Genomic DNA, 17,271 nt, shown 5'->3' on the forward strand with positions numbered 1-17,271 from the left:
CTATAGGAAAGAGACTGTTGCAGTTACATACTAACAAAAGAGACAATGAAAAACAACTCTTTAGAAAAGACTTTGTAACCGCAGTCGTGAAGGCAAGCGTGAAATTAACAGTGCTGAAGTCCAAAATACAAGAGATGGTGAGCAGCAGTCCACAAACAGGGCACCAGAGGGAGCCCTGAGTCTCATGTTTGACAGGCAGACACAGCTGCAGTAGCTGCACTACATTGTCCTGCTGCATTCAGTGTCCCCTCCTTTCAGCTTCATGTTTGTTTGTGTGTGCTTGGGTGTCATTCTTCCCTCTCCACCGTTCATCACCACAATGTGCTGCTCTTCTATCCCACCCACGAGATAGTTTAATGTTAGTCTGAGAAAATCTATGGCTCGTTGTACATGAGAAGAAATAACACTCGGGTAATTGAACATGACACAGAGAAAAAAGAAAAAAAAAAGTGTTTGCAGATTGGCCTGCTGGGTGTGGTGAATGAATACGGTCCCTATGAACAGCAGAGAAGCCACTGATTTGACTTTTTATCACTGTGCTTATGGATAAACACAAGGTTGGTCCACACACTGTGAAGCAGCAAAGAACAGAAATTCAAACGCTTGTTGTGGACAGTTGTGTTTATATTGGCGTTGGATTTTAAGGACCTTTTCCCTAGCAACTTAAACCACACTTGTATTTATACGCAGATGTAACTCCCACTCAGAGGAGGAAGTTTACTTTTCCAACTGCCAACCCTGGAGACGGATGCATCTCCAACGTACGAAAGTCTCCTCGTTTTCCTGATCACAGTCAGACTTTTACTGCAGCACGCCTGTCGAAAATGACAAAGTGCAAATGTGGTATCAAACACAAAAGCCACAGGGGGAAATTTAAGAGTGTTTGGGTGGTAATTGTTTGTTTGGATGTAGTAATTGCACATTTGTAGGACTGCAAGTACACAACACTGGAGGGAAACTCTGGCCTAAATTAGTTCCAATTTAGTTGCGGCTAATGTCAGGTTTACATCGGTGTTTTTTATCCTGGCCAAAATAAACCTGATATTTAGGGTGTAGTGTTTCTACGTGGCACAGCAGCGTCAAACACACATACACCATCCTTAAACTGTCATGAGCCAAGATGGCTAACAACCCCTCTCCTATATTTTCTACTCCCACTAACATCTTGCCCGTCACTGTAAACTCGTGCACAGTATAATTAGGCGAAACCTCCACAAAAACAATCCAAAAAGAGCCAAAAAAATAAAGCTTAAATCAGGCCCCAGCTTTTGCCTGCGTGCGGCGATGCACAGGATAGCTGCATTAGAAAACTGCTGACACCAGGAGCCGACATGTAAATCTTTAGCGGAGTCCCATTAAAATCAGCTGTGCTGGACATTAGGGTTATAGATTTCCATTAAGGACACGAGCAGGCGAGATAGGAACTCAACTAATTTCTCGCAGCCAGCCTTGATTTAATGAGCCAGTGATTACAGTAGGGCCACTTGGAAAAAAAGTGATGAACCCAATTTAAATTGTACTTTCAGGGGATCATTTCACTATCTAATTTTGGAGCAAAGTACAACCATGAAAATCTGCTCTTATGCTTTGAAGGAAGGTCTAATAAAAGACCTTCCTCTTTCTGAGCTCTGTTAAAGCCCAGAAAGATCATTTTTGTCAGGTTTAATTTGTCCAGTGAGGGGCGCAGCTGATGTATTCACCACCTTAAGGATATTTTAGAAAGCCAAGATAGTCAAGTTTTTTTTCCAGAAAAACCACAAGAACACATCTGATCTTTCCTAAAACCTTAACTCTCTGCTTTGGTGCTTAACTCGGATGAGACATGGAAGAAAAACCGTTGGACAAAACAGAACCAAAATACAGCTGAGGGTCAGTCTGATCTGCACCTGTCAGCTATTTCTAACCTGAGTCAGCATATTCACTTCCACTTTCAATATACATGTGCAGCTCAGCCTTCTTGAGAGACTTTTTTTTTTTATTACATATTCTTGTAAGTCAGCAACATATGCTTTCATATGTTACACAACACACTCCATCTCCAGGTTTTCTTACCAGAACTAGAAATGCAGAACAAAATGCACCCCCCAAAAAATCACCCAAAAGTAATAAACAATTATTTAAGTTAAAAATAAATATATAAATGATGACTCAGCTCACTTTCTGTCCTCAAATCACGGAATGAAACACTGTTAAAAAATATCACAATGACGACATGTTCTATTAGAGCGTGGACTCTGACACTGGTTATGGCCCAGATCATTGGACGGCAGGAGATCATAAAATAAAAAATCATGTTTGCTGTTATGTATTGTCTACATGAAAAAAAATTAAATTGTTAAAAAAAAAATATATATAACAAGTTTTTTGTGATATGCCAAAACATGCAACATAAACTAACATTTCTTTTCTTTTTGCCACACTCACGGTCCTACCTGTAAGACGTAGTCGAGGACGATGTGTCGGAAGCACTTGCGCGTGGCGGTGAGGATGTTGGTGGCCTCCTCCACCTCGTGCTGCTTGTTGCGTGGCGCTTGGGCATTTTTAATCAGCGCGCCCTCCTTCTCCTCACTGACTTTATCAAACTGCTTCTTGGCTTCTTTGAACTTTCTCAGGTCACTGGCAAACAGAAGATGTTAAATCATCAACTTTTTCTCAAGATTGAAATAAATCCTACGTTCTGTCTCTTTAAAGGATTTGCTTCTGTTAAATTTTTAGGAATATAATATTGTAAAACCCTCCAAGGAAAATGTTATGTTTCATGTTCCCTGTCTTTGGAATGCCAACAGTCACATATAAGAGAGTACTAATGCTGCTTACGTGAGTGTGCATTTAAGTCCCATTGTGCCAAAAGCAAAAATTCCTAATCCTTATAATGGGACGCAGCAAAAGCCCTGCAGTGCTTACAGTGCAGCTGTGCCAAGTATCAAGAATTCAATGCTACACTTAGAGGTGAAATAGGAGAAAAACTAAACCGAATTCTGGATCAGGTTAAAACACAAACAAGAACAGAGTTGAGAGAAAATTGATGTATTTGTGTCATGGATGTATTTAAGCCATGTATATCCAAAGTTGTCTCTGAGCTGATTTATGAATTACAAGCTATGTTATATTTATCTTATATTTGTCAAGTACTCAGAATTTTTAAATGAACCCACATTTTTGATCAGTGACCTAGGTTTCAGTGTGTTCATGTGCAAAGCCAGCATTATGTCTTCATAGTCAGTTATTATGCGAGCTAATACTCACTCTTTGACAAAGGTTTGGAGCTGGGTCTTGATCGATCTCTGGGCCTGGTCAAATAATATCTGTGGAGAGAAAAAAAAAGGTATAACGACTGACTTTTTTCTTGAATACTGCTATTTGAATTTAGTTAAACTAAGAATAATCTAAATTCAAGATCACACAAGGTCTGCTAGTCAGCATTCGGCAGCTACCCTCAGGAGAATTGCGTTAACATCAGAAGGGGGCAATTTTGCTGCTTCATTATATCAATCAGCTGACTCTGTAAACTCCCCTCGTGTAGGTAAACATCAGAAATGACGACATCCATTTACTCCTGGATGTGAGTCACATCCCCATTAACCTAAATGCCTTCTTAAAAGCCAGATCCCACGCAAGGCTGCCTGAAAAACACTTGTCTCTTAAAAAGACCGCTCTGATTCCATGACCAGATGCGACATCATGGGGTGCGTAGCTGAGAGAGCGAACAAGTGGAAAACAGATTGAGCGGTGTGTTAGAGTGAATCATGTGATGATACACTGCAGAGTTGTAAAACCTGAAAATCTGACAGTCAGCTGCCGTGACCAGTCTCCACTGTTGAGTCAGTGGCTCCTGGAAGATTTTAAGGGACCAGTCAGGGGAGACAATAATCTTGAAGACTTCCATGGAGACACGACAAAAGACAACACGAGCTGTGGTTCACTCTGCTCCACCATTACATGTTTATGAGTGTCTTTATGAGTAGAAAATGACAAACAAAGAAGCAGATTTAACTAGTTAAATGGACTAATTAGATTAGGCCTTGTTTGTAGGAACGTGAGTGGATATTGTTAAAAAAAAATCCTTCGGCTTGAGAGCATTTTCCATCCATTCATCTTCTAGCACTTTCTTCTGTTCAGGAAGGAACTGGAGTCAATGGGTGAGGACAGGCCCCATCCTGGACAGTTCACCAGTCCATCACAGGGACACACATGAATAACAACCATTTACACCAACATTTATACTACTATAAATGTCTATTTATAATAATTTTGACTCATCTGAAGGTAAATTAAAAAAGCACAACTTTAGACATTGGTTTAATATTTTGTAAATTAATTGATTTCTGACTCATCTGAAGGTCAATTAAAAAAGCACAACTTTAAACATTTTTAGTTTAATATTTTGTAAATTAATTGATTTCACTTGTGTTTATATTTTAAATATGCAGCAGAACCTAGGTTTAAAAAACATTTATGTACAATTTTAGATTTTTGAGATTCTATATATATATATGAATTTGAATTGTCAAGTCCCTAGCAGGTAGTACACACTGGCAAATAACAGAACTAGTTTATTGGATTTTTTTAAGAGATATGTATAAATTTTTATTTTTGTCTACGTACTTCCGTTTCTTTCCTGCAGTAAATAAAACCCCCGACAGATAGGAAGTTTTCCCAGACTGTCTGGCCAGCACAGCCTGACGACACACAGCTGTCCACACATACGTATTAAAGAAAGCACATTTAATTCCACCAAGCAGTCAGAACGTACCGTGTGATAGTTGATCATTTCTTGCAGACTCTCTGCAAACTTTGTGAGACTGGACTGTGGTGAAAAAGGGGACAATGAGAAAGAAAAGAAAAATCAGTGACTTTTTTTTTTAAACCCAGACAGAATAAAACAACAACATGTAATGTTTAAGAGTAGGCTAGGCCAAATTATATAGTGAAAGACATTAAAATTTACTTTAGATGCTTTAAACTGTGTCCAGGCTGCACAGACGCAGGCCGACGCAGATGAACATGTCTACATGGGAGTCTTTTTTTAGAAGGCACAATAGGACTCAGGAAGGAATTCCTTTGGTTTAGTTACTCTCAAAATGCAAGAAGTGGCTTTCGTTCAAACCCAAGGGAGAGGCAGTGGACAAATTACACAAAGAGACAGAGAGGAAATGCTCGCCTCGACACGCAAAATACATGTGAGAAAACAAAACATCTGGGCTCTCCAAGAGTAAAAAAGACATGTTTTTTTGATAAACCCTAACCCTGACCCTAACCCTGATTGATTTAATTAAGGTTTTATCTTTGGTTAAAAAAAGACATTTCAGAGAAGAACACTGTAATTCATGACAACACAGGAAAATACCATGTTCTTTAAGTTGGTAAACGTTGAAAGTAAAACACATGGTTTGGTCAGTTCTCTGAAATGTTAAAATTTCAAAGAAAAACCAACACACACAACCAGTGCAAACATATCAATGGCTAATTTTCTCTAGGGAACACAGTCATATTGTTTTTTCCTGTTTACCTCGATGACCTCATCTTTGGTGGACTGCTGGGCCAACTCCCGGATCCCACTTACAAACTGCTTGTTGGCTGCATTGTAGGCTTTTCCAGCATCAATCATTCCAATACACAACTTCACCAACTACAGAGGATAAAACACAGAATAACAATAGCTTAGAGGAAAATAAAAATCAGGATAAACAAATTAAAACAATGTGGTTACTAATAAGGAGTCTGTGAGGATTCAGCAACACTGAATACATGACTAAATGTACAGTTCATGTCTTCGTTGTGAGTGAAAACAGACCAGTTATCTCTCCCCTGGGTAGAGATAAGAGTCAGGGCTGGTGAGTGAACAGAAGGGCGGTAGCGAGGGTAGAATAAGACTGTAGAGAGAACCTGCTGTGATGTACGGCTTGGAGACAGTGACGAAGTCTACATGACAGGAGGGTGAGCTGGAGGTGGTCGAGATTCAGGTGATAGAGACCAGAGAAAATGATCAGATCAGAAAGACAATTAAAGTTGAGCCGTTTTGCTTTGCAAATTGGTGCCGTCACAGACAAATTCTCCAGATCCTTCTTTTCTGTTGCAAAAGCAGAAGTGAGTAATGTGTGTTGGGTGTAGGAGGAGGGTGTCATCTTTGAAAGTGTAGGTCCAGGAACAATGTACTGTGATATTTCAAGCTTCAAGAACTCTTCACCCACTCTTTAAACAAGTATTAGTTACTAAACATTAACTCTTTCTTTGGTCAAGTTACTGTGATAACGATAAGTCAAAATGAACCATGACACAGCACAGTATGACTGTGAATGTAACTTGATGCAGACACAGGAAATAGCCTGGAGATGTGAAGAAACATTTACAGCATGGGCTTCCTGAGAGTTAGGTTTTATTTAGAAAGTTGAGACTTTGAAACTTCAGTGTGGACACAGTGTCTTAGAAAAAGCAACGGCAAACGCATACAAACTATAGCTCACTATTCTCTCTTTACAGATTACGAGAGTTTTTTTTTCTAGTTCCCTCTAAATGTTTTTTTATCCCTCAGTATGCAGTTGTCTTTTTAATAATCATCACCAAGTCTTTGAGAATAAACAAGTCTTTTGTGGGAAGCTTATGTCATTGATTTTATATGAAAAGGGAACAAATACAAATGTGAAAAACAAAAGTGAGAAGTACAACACTCTCTGTCACAGATTGTGCAATGTTGGACATCACCAACAGGATTATTAGCAAAATAAAGCCATCTTCAGCAGAGATAGCACTTACTATAGAATTGTTGTGGTGTTAAACCGTGGCTGAAACAACCTCAAAAGCCTCAAAAGCCTCTGAAACTCAATTTTTCAGCCACCAGATAATGTAATTTTGGCCACCAAGAACTAAAAATAATCCTGCCGTACATAGACACCTGTTTAAAAAAGGTCTTTCAAATAATGGGGGGTGTTTATTAGGGTACATAAACGGGTAGAGTATCATTGTCTTCAGCTCCAATTCTAAAGCAGTGGCAGCAATAATGAAGTAGCAGCTACTGCTTATAGAACATTGGAAGCTTTGATGAATATGTGATCAGTTCTGTGTTAAGAATTACTAAGAGTATGTAGCGTAAATAAGACTTTGTGGGGAAAATGCTCCACATATTTCTCAGCATATTTCGTGAAGTACCAGCAGATGTACATTGTCTACATTCTAGTCTTACTCAGAGACGACAACGAGGACGAAGCCTTAGACCAGTTTGCAGTTACGGAATGGAATCTGCAGCCAATGGTTCACGCAGAAGAACAAATGAGCAAACAAACAATGTTTTTCATGGGCGGTACTCACTTTGTCCAGCTTTGATTCCAACTCGCACACATCCCCCTCTACTTCCTCTATGGTGGCTCTGTGGAGGCAGAAAACAAGAAAGTAATGAAACAGACTGCAGTTATGACACTATATCACTGTACATGAGTATGATTAAGAGGTGTGAATACGCAGAATAACACTGATGGGGAATCATTATGTGAAGAAAAATCTTACATGTCATGAAACATGTAACTACTTGTATAAAACACCCAGATTATAGGAGTTGGATTCAAGATTCAAAAGTATCTTTGTCACGTAATCGGTTGTACACGTAAAACGTAAACACCGTATGAACTGTGCATATTCAAAATAGTCTAATGACTAAAGGACATAGATACAAAAGTATATAACGACTAAAGGACATAGATACAAAAGTATAACAAAATTAAGTGTAGTAGAAATAAAGTGAAAGACCGTGACAGTACCGTGACAGCAAGCACGTCTTTTTTTTTACAAATAACAACAAACTATAGTCAGTGTCTTAGTACCGTGACAGCAAGCACATCTTTTTTTTACAAATAACAACAAACTATATATATAATGAAAACTCTGACAGTAACACATGCCATTGTGTAGTTGTGAAGTGATATGACAAACACAAGGAGGCACAGACACCATTAGAAGGCACCCAAACTGAGAGCTGCCATTTTGGGTAATGCCGCAGGAGTGGAGTCAGGTTTGGCACGGAGCCCTGACAAACCTGACAAAGCACTGCTCCGCTCCCCACAGTATCAGCAGCCTTCCAGTCTCAGCAGTGCCAGGGACCGAGGAGCAGCCTTACTGGACTCATTTCTACTCACTTATGTGACGAAATACACACATTTCCTCTGCCCTTTTTTTTTTTAAACTCTTGAAATAGTGAGTGATAAGAAAAAGAAATATTCTTTTCAACACTACAGAGAAGGCAGTACAAAGGAAAAGACCTTTAATCACGTCGCATTAGGGTATTTTTATTTCACACCGCACAAAGTCTTGATTCAGGTTAACCGCAACACGTGGGCTGGCTGCTGTAATTAACAGTCTCCACTAAAAACAGGAATAGGACTATAAAGTTTGAGCTGATGCTGCACTGTGTGAGCACTAATCACGCTGTAATTGTGGAAACAAATTTCAAAGCAGCAACATGGCCCTCTTTAACATTAGCTGGAGAAAACTGTGCTAAAAAAAAAAAAAAAAAAAAAAAGAACGTGTAGGATTTCACAGAATCACAGATGGTGTGACGTAAAAAAGCAAGAAAGATGGCCGGGTGCGGTCTGTTGTGGTCTTTTCGGATGATGCAGGCCCCATAATTTTAAATTAGTTTACTGGAAATGCTCAACAGAAAGAAACAATAAGTACAGAAGACTGGAGGGGAACACAACTGCTTGGACTGGAGCTGGATCAGTGCATTATTTTGATAACTTTTCTTGTAAGTGCTGTAAAATACTACCGAGTGGATGAAGCGGCGAAAAAACAACCATTACAAAGATGTATTAGCAAAATCAGCAAACTGCCTGGTTTTAAATAGGTTCAACGGAACTGCCCTAGTTTGTTCACATCTTTGTTGTCAAATCTTGCAAAAGTCTTACTTAAGAACAATGACAGTAACACGTAAGCCACTGAAACATGGACGAACTAGCCTTTTCCTTCAAACAATTCATTCAAAAACTTAACAAAACAGCGATCACCTGGAGAACAAAGTAAGGCTTCACCATTTTTCCTTGTTTAATTTAAACAGTGATAATTTCCTGGAAAGGCTGACACAGAATTCTTTAATGCACACGTCTTCGTATCTCAACGTAAAAAATAATTAGGGTAAAAAAAAAAGACACAAAGCAGCATCTGTTTGTTCTTTCAGATGGAATCAGCTGCCAACATCTGGTCACTGTCTGGAGAAAAAAAATGAAGCCTATTATGGATGCACACCTCCAAGCAACAAAAGGAATAAAATGTTTGAAGAAGTATTTTAGTTCCGCCCGCTTAGAATGTGTAATACTTCTGCTGTGTGACCGCCTTGTGACTGTTCAGACTTTCCTTTTACGCTCCACGACTGGTGACTCAGTGATAAACCTGAGGCCACAGTTAACTAGAAAACCCCAATGATGGCTGACTCTGTGATGTTCAGTTGCTCGTGCTCAAAGGAGACCTTAAAAACCTTGTTGCAGTCAAGTGTAATTGCCTGGAAAACCACGCAGGGAAAGCATCCTCATCAAAGAGCATGCTGTTACGGCGTGGATTCTATGGCCAGACACTGTTGAATACAGAACAAATACATATGTTTTGAGTTTTAAACACACACTGTTTAAACCAAAAAAAATAAATAAAAGAGAAAAAAAAGAGGTCAAATGCAATTTAAATTTATATTGCAAAAATTATCGTTTAAAGAAATGCCCCCTCGGATAGCCACATGAAGAGAGTGTATGTCATTCTGACGTTGAAGATGAGAGTCTAGAGGTTTGTGAAAGTGCTGACAGAAGAAGTGAGGGAGGGGCTTGAGCAAAACCAAAATCTGGGCCATTGCTTCACAGCTCTAACCTTGGAATATGTCCAACCTGGCCAAGTCCAAATAATAAGTGGCGGAAGTGGATAAAAAGGAGAAACAGGAGAATATTAAACACACACACACAGAAAGCTCTCCTGATATATTAAGTAAATACATTTGGAAATAAATGATTCTGCTGTTGTACAAAACAGCAAAGACACTGGTGCTGATACTGATTCGTTAACAGACCAGCAACCACACACACGAATGTTATATTGAACCAGTTTATTTAGTTGGATAAAAAGTGTCATTAGGCAACACAGATGGCCGGCTCTGATGAGATTCCACAGCGAATAAATTGCTCTCAACATGCAACGTGGGCCGATGAGGTGTTAACTATTCCTCCTTTGCCATTTTGTCATGTGTTATAATACGTAATATTTAATATTTTGCAATAGATTATTGTGGTAATGAACAAAATGAAAATTATTATACCCGCAAACAATTTAATTTACAAATGATTAAAAAGATTAAAAAAATATTTTTTTAATAAGGCTACAGACCCAATAAAGACAAAATTAATGAATTCATTTTTCAGTTAAACAAGAAATCACATCTCTGCACAAGTTCACTGCACAACATTCAAAACCAGTGAGGAGCAAAGAAAGAAGGCTACAGGTGTTCCCGCTGCTAATATTAGCTACATTCCACAGCCAGCGTGCTGACCAACCCACGCCCATGATTCCACATTTACAAAAACAGTTACAATGTCCATGTAGACTCTGATTGGAACATAAACTGGGATGATAAATCTTTATCTCTCCCTTTGGTTTTATATACTGCCGGTTGTGTATTGGCACCAACACTGTGTTGTCTGGGAACTGGTGACGAGTAAACACCGATATAAGACGGTGTTACATTTAAAGCGTATGTCTTAAAACTTTCCCAGTTTCAGCCACAGCCCATTCTCTTCAGTGGGCAGTGACTTGCCCCCCCAGAGTTAGCTCGAGTGGTGACTGTGTGGTAAGACACCTAATTCTTTTACAGTGATTCACTGACCATGATCCTAAACAAAGGGTTAGACCACTCTGAATGTGTGTGTGGTTGTTGGCAGCCGGCCAGCGGGCCGTGTGTGCACTCGGCATGGAGCAATGAACTTGCCATTCACCTTTGTCATTTACACTAAAGACACAGTAAAACGAGTCCATCAGAGTTAGACTAGTTCAAAGAATACATTATAGGGGCTGAGCTTTGATCATTTGTAATGTAAAAACACAGATGCTCTGCTGATTATTTTTGAAAAGGAAGAAAAAAACATGACCTATGAAAATGTACCATAAATGTAGGTAGATGCATTAAACAGAAACAACAGCTAAAAGGGAGGGAATTAGACTGTAGTGTAAAATTATATATTTGAAAGAAAGTAAATGGTGAAAAAAATTTCCAAAACTGTTGTTTAGAAAAATACTCTAGTTTCTAGAAGAATAACTTTTAATTCATTCTTACTCTCTGGAGTGGAAGGAGGACGGAAGTAACAGTTCTCCAGTCCATCACAACATATGATTCACACTCATTCAAACTCACACACATATATATATAGATAGAAATAAAGTAAAGTACGTGCTTTTGTATTCCGTGTTGTCTTGTCAACTATCAATGGTGAATTACATCCAATCGAGGCTATAACATATTTTAGTTTTTTAGAAGTTTTTTTTTTCCTGTTGTTTTGAGAAAGAATGAAGTTTTTTTTTTTCCTGTTGTTTTGAGAAAGTGGAGTCTCAAATAGCACATACCTTCTGGCCTACACCAATACCTACAAATACCGGGCCAATCTTTTATGTCCTATTGTTCTGATGCACCAGAACGATTCAATATTAAAAGGTGTTTTCCAAAGTGACAGTGGGGGCCGAAGCCAACAGCTAAATCTGTCTCTGTGGATGGAAATGTGAAGAGTGGCGTGAGCGGCTATGCTGTGACGTAGATCCTGTAATTGTTGGAGAGCAAAACCGTGGTGATAGTGAGGGGAAGGTGAAGGGGGGTCGGGGAGAGGGGGGTGTTGGGAGGTTTACTCTGGTATAATACACACCATTACATACAAAGCATTCAACAACATCAACGAGATGAGGTCATTACTTGAAGATAAACATGCACGAGGCTTTGGGAGAGTCTCCCTGATGTAATGATTTAAGACGCAGGACAGTTTTACACATCCTCAGCCCCCCCTCTGTCCTCCAAAGGCCATTACAGCCTGTGTAGGAAGGAAACACCTATCGGGTAGAGACCAAGAGTCAAAACAACAGCATCGGTATCTGCAGCAGGATCAGCGAGAGACGTTTTTGATATTATTGTTGTTAACAGTCAACTGTCACGAAGGGTAGACAACACCTGACAAACTGCTCTACAACTTGATACATTACTGACAAATGTTTATTTTTAGTTGTTTTTTTATTAAAGACATCCTAAAAAATGTATTTACTTATTTATAAAAGGAAAAAGACTCATTTCATTTATTTTATTTCAATGGCTGCTCTGCTCCGGCTGTGCTGCCTCCTGAAGCAAACTGGTGAAATTCTGCACATCAGCAGCGGTCATTAATTGACTTAATTAATTACCATTAAGCGGAAATGGACCGTAGCTGGATTTAATTAAGGTCTAACAACCCCAACATGCTAACAAGCCAACTGGAGGACTCCCATGGGAAACCAATCAGAGTGTATCTGAGAATGAACACACCATCAGGTTCAGAGACTGTCAGTGATCTGCTGGCACTATGGCTACTGACAGTGACTCAGGGGAAACTACAGCTGAGTCTGTTTTTAAACCAACGACCTCATGTCACTGCACTCTGCCAAGCTTATGACCACGGAGCCAATTAGCAGGAAGCAAATATGTTATCATCATCATTAAGATGGAGATCAAGTGAAACTGATCAGCACCTTTTTACGTGAGTAAATGTGTAGTAAATAGATGTAACATTTAATCTTTTTAATTTATATTTTATAGTCTTAAGGATTCCTTGTATGGCTAATATGATCATTTACATACAATCTACAATACTTTAGTTTCACAAATGTTCAAACTATATGATTTAAAAAGATACACGACCTTCAATTATTACTGTATTTTGAGCACGGAAGTGATTCAAAAATTTTACTGGAAAAGCTACCCTAACATTATTTCTACTACAATCTAGAACTGCAATAAGTACTACAAAATAAGGCTACAGTTCTGTAGCACTCCTCAATCAACTTTCCCTTTGTTGCAAAAATTTAAGACCTCTAAAGGCGAACACGTTTTATTTTTACTGTAACTTGGGGTAAAGTGCTCACAGCACGCTGAGGTTTCATATTCTGGCAGTGACAGCATGTCACATGGGACAATCACAGATCAATAAATCAATGCTGTATCTTGAACTAGGTTTGTTAGTTTAAAGGTACATCCTGCCTGACAGCTAATAAACATCCTGCTTATGTTGTAGTTAATTAATATCTTGCTTTTTTTTTTTTTTATTAAATTTTTTCTTTTTTTTTTTTTTATTAAATTTTTTCTTTTTTTTTTTTTTTTTCAGCCAACTTCATGTTCATCTGTTCATCACATTATTAGATCTGTCAAAGCCGTTGGGAACCACTAACAGAAATTAAAATGTAACTTTTGGTCTATGGTACTTACATTTTATATTCTTTAACACCCTGATTCTTAGTCCGGTCCCTACAGAATAGAGTTGGATATTAAATATGCTTTTACACATGTGGGGAGAGAAGCCACAGTCCTCTGGAGGGAATTTTCAATTCTCATACTTGAAGGTGAGCCAGAAAAGCTCTCCAGCCTGAGTCTAATGTCTACTCCCTGGTGGAAAACTAGGCTACAAGTCCTTAGTGCCAACAATACACAATTTCTGCACTAGTGCATCTTTCCTCCGGGCTGAGAGCACGGTTTTGGCCAAAGACAGCCTACCAACTAAAATGGATGAGGATGAGAGCAAAAAAAAAAAAGATGTGTGCCACAACACCACTTGAAAACAACCCTCTCCACATTTGGGGGCTCCAGATTCTCTGGCACAAAGTTGAAAGAAAACACCAAAATGGAAACAGATGTTGAGACAGACTGCTCCACACTGGTATATATTCCATGTTTTCATCCATTCTCTCTGTTTCTCACACTCTCTGTTCTCCTCTTTGGCTAAACACAATGAGTGGGGGTTGGAAAAATGACAGTAAATCGATGGTGGTCAAACTGCAAAACCATGCTGTGAAAAACCTCAGATTAGTCACAAATCCTTGCAGATAAACTCACAGTAGTTTGTAAGTCAGGACATGTTGACATCTGAGTCCAACAAGGAGCAAAGGTGAGTAAAAACAGACAGAGATAACGCTCTGGTGTGACAGCCGGCAGCCAACACTACAGGTGAAGTGATATCATCAGACGGACTAAAGAGACAGTGAAGGATGTTTTAAAGAATAATTGTGGGAAAATTGAACATGGTTGTTTAAAAAGTAAAGATTTTGTTTCTTTAAAGTCTTAAATTGAATTGGGTTGTTTAAAAAAGTTTAAAGATTTTGTTTCTTTAAAGTCTTAATAGGTTGAAGCTTAAAAGAAGATTTTTTTTTTAGAACGGGTGCAGCAGGGACACAGAAAGGTTAGGAAAAAAATAAATAAACTATAAATAAATACTATGGTAGTCAAAAATAGGGCCAAATAAATGAATTCAGATTTACTAGAATCAATAAAGACTTGGGTACTTATTATTATTTACAGATTTATCAGAGATAAAGCCTCATAAAGAGAAGACCGGCTTTTATCATGTTAATATCAACTTCAGTTAGTGGTTCCATTTAGTTACTTGTGGATTTTGGTTAAATATATCAACTTCAGTTAGTGGTTACATTTAGTTACTTGTGGATTTTGGTTAAACGTTTCAGTTCCAGGCTGGTGTTCAGCACAGCCTCCTTCTGTGGTTAAATTTAAAATTTGTTTCATAATAAACCCCGACAATGACACATACAATCGCCAACTTCCTGCAACCACACAGCAACCGTTATCATCTTCTGGTGGCATAAAAAACAGGAAACAGCTTGAAAAAAAAATTAAAATTAAATATAGAAATAAAAAAATACTGATACATAACATTAGTTTTAGTTAATAACAAAGAAATACATTTACTAAATCCTCCATTCTTCTGCTGTCCTGATAACACACCAGAGTGTTTATCACTAGTGTTTAACCAGCCAACTTCAACTGACACAGCTGACTGGGAAGTTTTCCTTTGTTTTCTAACCGCTGAATGTGGTCCCAAAGGAAATGCTCCTATTAAAAAAAAAAAAATCCTCCATTCTTCTGCAAACAACTTTCTAACATCTGTTCCTCGTTTCTTGTGAGAGAGGATGTTGCAGGGACAGCAGAGAGTGCGGGGGCCGAGGAACAAGAAGGAGAAGGGAAGAGGGGAGGGAGGTGCTTTCTCCAAATCTCTAGAAAACGCAGATTCCAGCAAAGACAAGGGGAAGGTGACGGCATACATCCCACTTTACACAACGTTGAAGACCTGCTGGGAGAGGAGGTCAGAAGTGGAACTGCTGCTGAATAATCACATGAGCAGCCAACGCCTGATCGAAGTGCTGAACAGCAGAATTTCGTTTTTTTTTTTTTTTTCACTACACTTACTGATAAAATTGATAACCGTACAATAACCACATAATGCAATTGCTTTCTTGGACCATAATCCAAACCCCAGAGGTTTTTTGTAAATCCATTCTTTATCTTTGAGTTGTTCTGTAATTATTAAGAATTAAGAATTAAAAGGTAACTATTTTAGAGACGAATCTAACATTGGAAGGTGCAGTTATACTTGCCATTTAACTTGAACTAAGAAGCACTGGGGTAAAAAAAATGTGATTCTTTACCCCATCAGAAAGAGTATTTTTATTCAAAGGCCGAGTATGCATTTATTTTTTCATGTTTATAAACGATATGCAGCTCCCTATCCTGTCCTGCAGGAGGTACTATGACTGCAATCTGAATGTTATGGGTTTATTCTGCTGGTATATGTCTGTACTTGGCTAAAACCCTTAGCATTCGCTCTTTAAAACATCATTGCTCCAGAAAATTCACATCAAATATTACACATAAAAGAAAATCTTATACACTGAGTATTTTAGGTCTTCTTCTTCACTGCATTTAAACCACAGGTGACATACTTTTAGTTGTATTACTGCCCCCTATGGTTCTTATTTCCTCTATGATTGGAGTTGTATCTTAAACACAAAACACTTTTTCTTTTACTATTGAGTAAAATTATTTAAGGACATCTTCATTTTGAGCTTTCTTCTGAACATGTTATCAAATATTATCTTTTAAATTTTACAGCGAAAAATTAAGTTTGAGAAACAGAGCTGAAACTTCCTATTTTAAAAAAACTGTTAATACTTTGTGAACTAATCGATTTAAAAAATGTGTTATGGCAAGGCCCTACATAATTTTTATTAATAGAGCTATGAAGCTAACACTTGGATTAAAAACTTGTGTTTCATATAATGGTCCAAGACCAGTTTGAAACTGGAGATATGAACCTGAACTCCCCTCAATGGGACACTGATAGTGGAACACTATGTTTCTGTGTCTGTTTCTCCAACTGACCCTCTGCTTTACTGCAGACTAAACTAGGAAAATAACTGCCGAGTGCTCTCTGTACCTCAGCCTGAAGCAGCTTCAGATGGACATTAATCCTTTCGTCATAAATTAATAAACACAGAAAGAGGACAAAAAGCCAGGACTCACTCACCTGAACCGAGGGGAGTCTTTCAAACACTCCTCGAATTCCACAGTTATCTTCATTTTTTCGGCCGCGGTGAGTGACTGCGGTCACTGTCTCCCCGTGTCCCCGTCTGTGTCTGTGTCTGTGTCTCTGCCTGGACATCTTTGAATAAAGACAATAATCCAGCCTTTGGAGTCTTCGCGGCTAATTAGCCTGTGTGCTAACGTCCCTCCGCCTCGGTAAGCGCCGCAGCTGCTGGTTTCACTCTGTCACTGCTCTTGTGAGACACACGGACTCACAGGCTGCAGCAGCAAAGACCCACCAAAAGCACACTTTAGGTTCACGGTGAGATTAAATCCTGAACACGACTGACAACTGAGACGTACAGGTCCTCGGAGGAAGCAGAGGAGAATCGGCCGGTGGCTGCTTTAGGTCATAGCAGCCTGTGGGGGGAACAGCTTTTCCTTCTGCCTGATTACTACACACATACACATAGAGATGGTCTGTGGTGAACAGACGCATCATCACCACCCTGCCCTCAAGAGACCGCGGACTCAGGGGGTTTCCCTCTGAAAAAAACAAAACATGCAGACGTGATTAATCTGTGAATATCCATAAAATCAAAGACAAATGTTCGCATACATTCACATGATACTGGAAATGTGAGTGAAAGCCCTAAAAATACAAGTAAAATGTCAGTTGGTTATTTACTCAGTAGTTTGTTCAACTGGACAAC

The 17,271-nt window shown here is 38.8% G+C and overlaps 1 protein-coding gene across 2 annotated transcripts in view; it reads right to left on the bottom strand.

Annotated features, from left to right (window-relative positions):
- Positions 1 to 17,094, bottom strand: part of acap2a (ArfGAP with coiled-coil, ankyrin repeat and PH domains 2a) — a 36,582-nt gene extending 19,488 nt beyond the window's left edge. Inside the window, exons 1-6 of one of the 2 annotated variants that reach the window (XM_025065563.1) lie at positions 16,563 to 17,094; positions 7,306 to 7,363; positions 5,510 to 5,629; positions 4,754 to 4,807; positions 3,247 to 3,305; positions 2,433 to 2,616 (exon numbers count right to left, since the gene is read on the bottom strand). In XM_025065563.1, the coding sequence (XP_024921331.1) occupies positions 2,433 to 2,616; positions 3,247 to 3,305; positions 4,754 to 4,807; positions 5,510 to 5,629; positions 7,306 to 7,363; positions 16,563 to 16,615 (528 nt within the window). In that variant the 5' untranslated portion in view covers positions 16,616 to 17,094. The remainder of the gene's footprint in view (positions 1 to 2,432; positions 2,617 to 3,246; positions 3,306 to 4,753; positions 4,808 to 5,509; positions 5,630 to 7,305; positions 7,364 to 16,562) is intronic. The other variant, XM_025065568.1, reaches the window with a different exon arrangement.
- Between the last annotated feature and the right edge of the window lie 177 nt (positions 17,095 to 17,271).

This window comes from Cynoglossus semilaevis, chromosome 2 (genome assembly GCF_000523025.1).
Source record: "Cynoglossus semilaevis isolate Cse_v1.0 chromosome 2, Cse_v1.0, whole genome shotgun sequence".
Lineage (NCBI taxonomy): Eukaryota > Metazoa > Chordata > Actinopteri > Pleuronectiformes > Cynoglossidae > Cynoglossus > Cynoglossus semilaevis.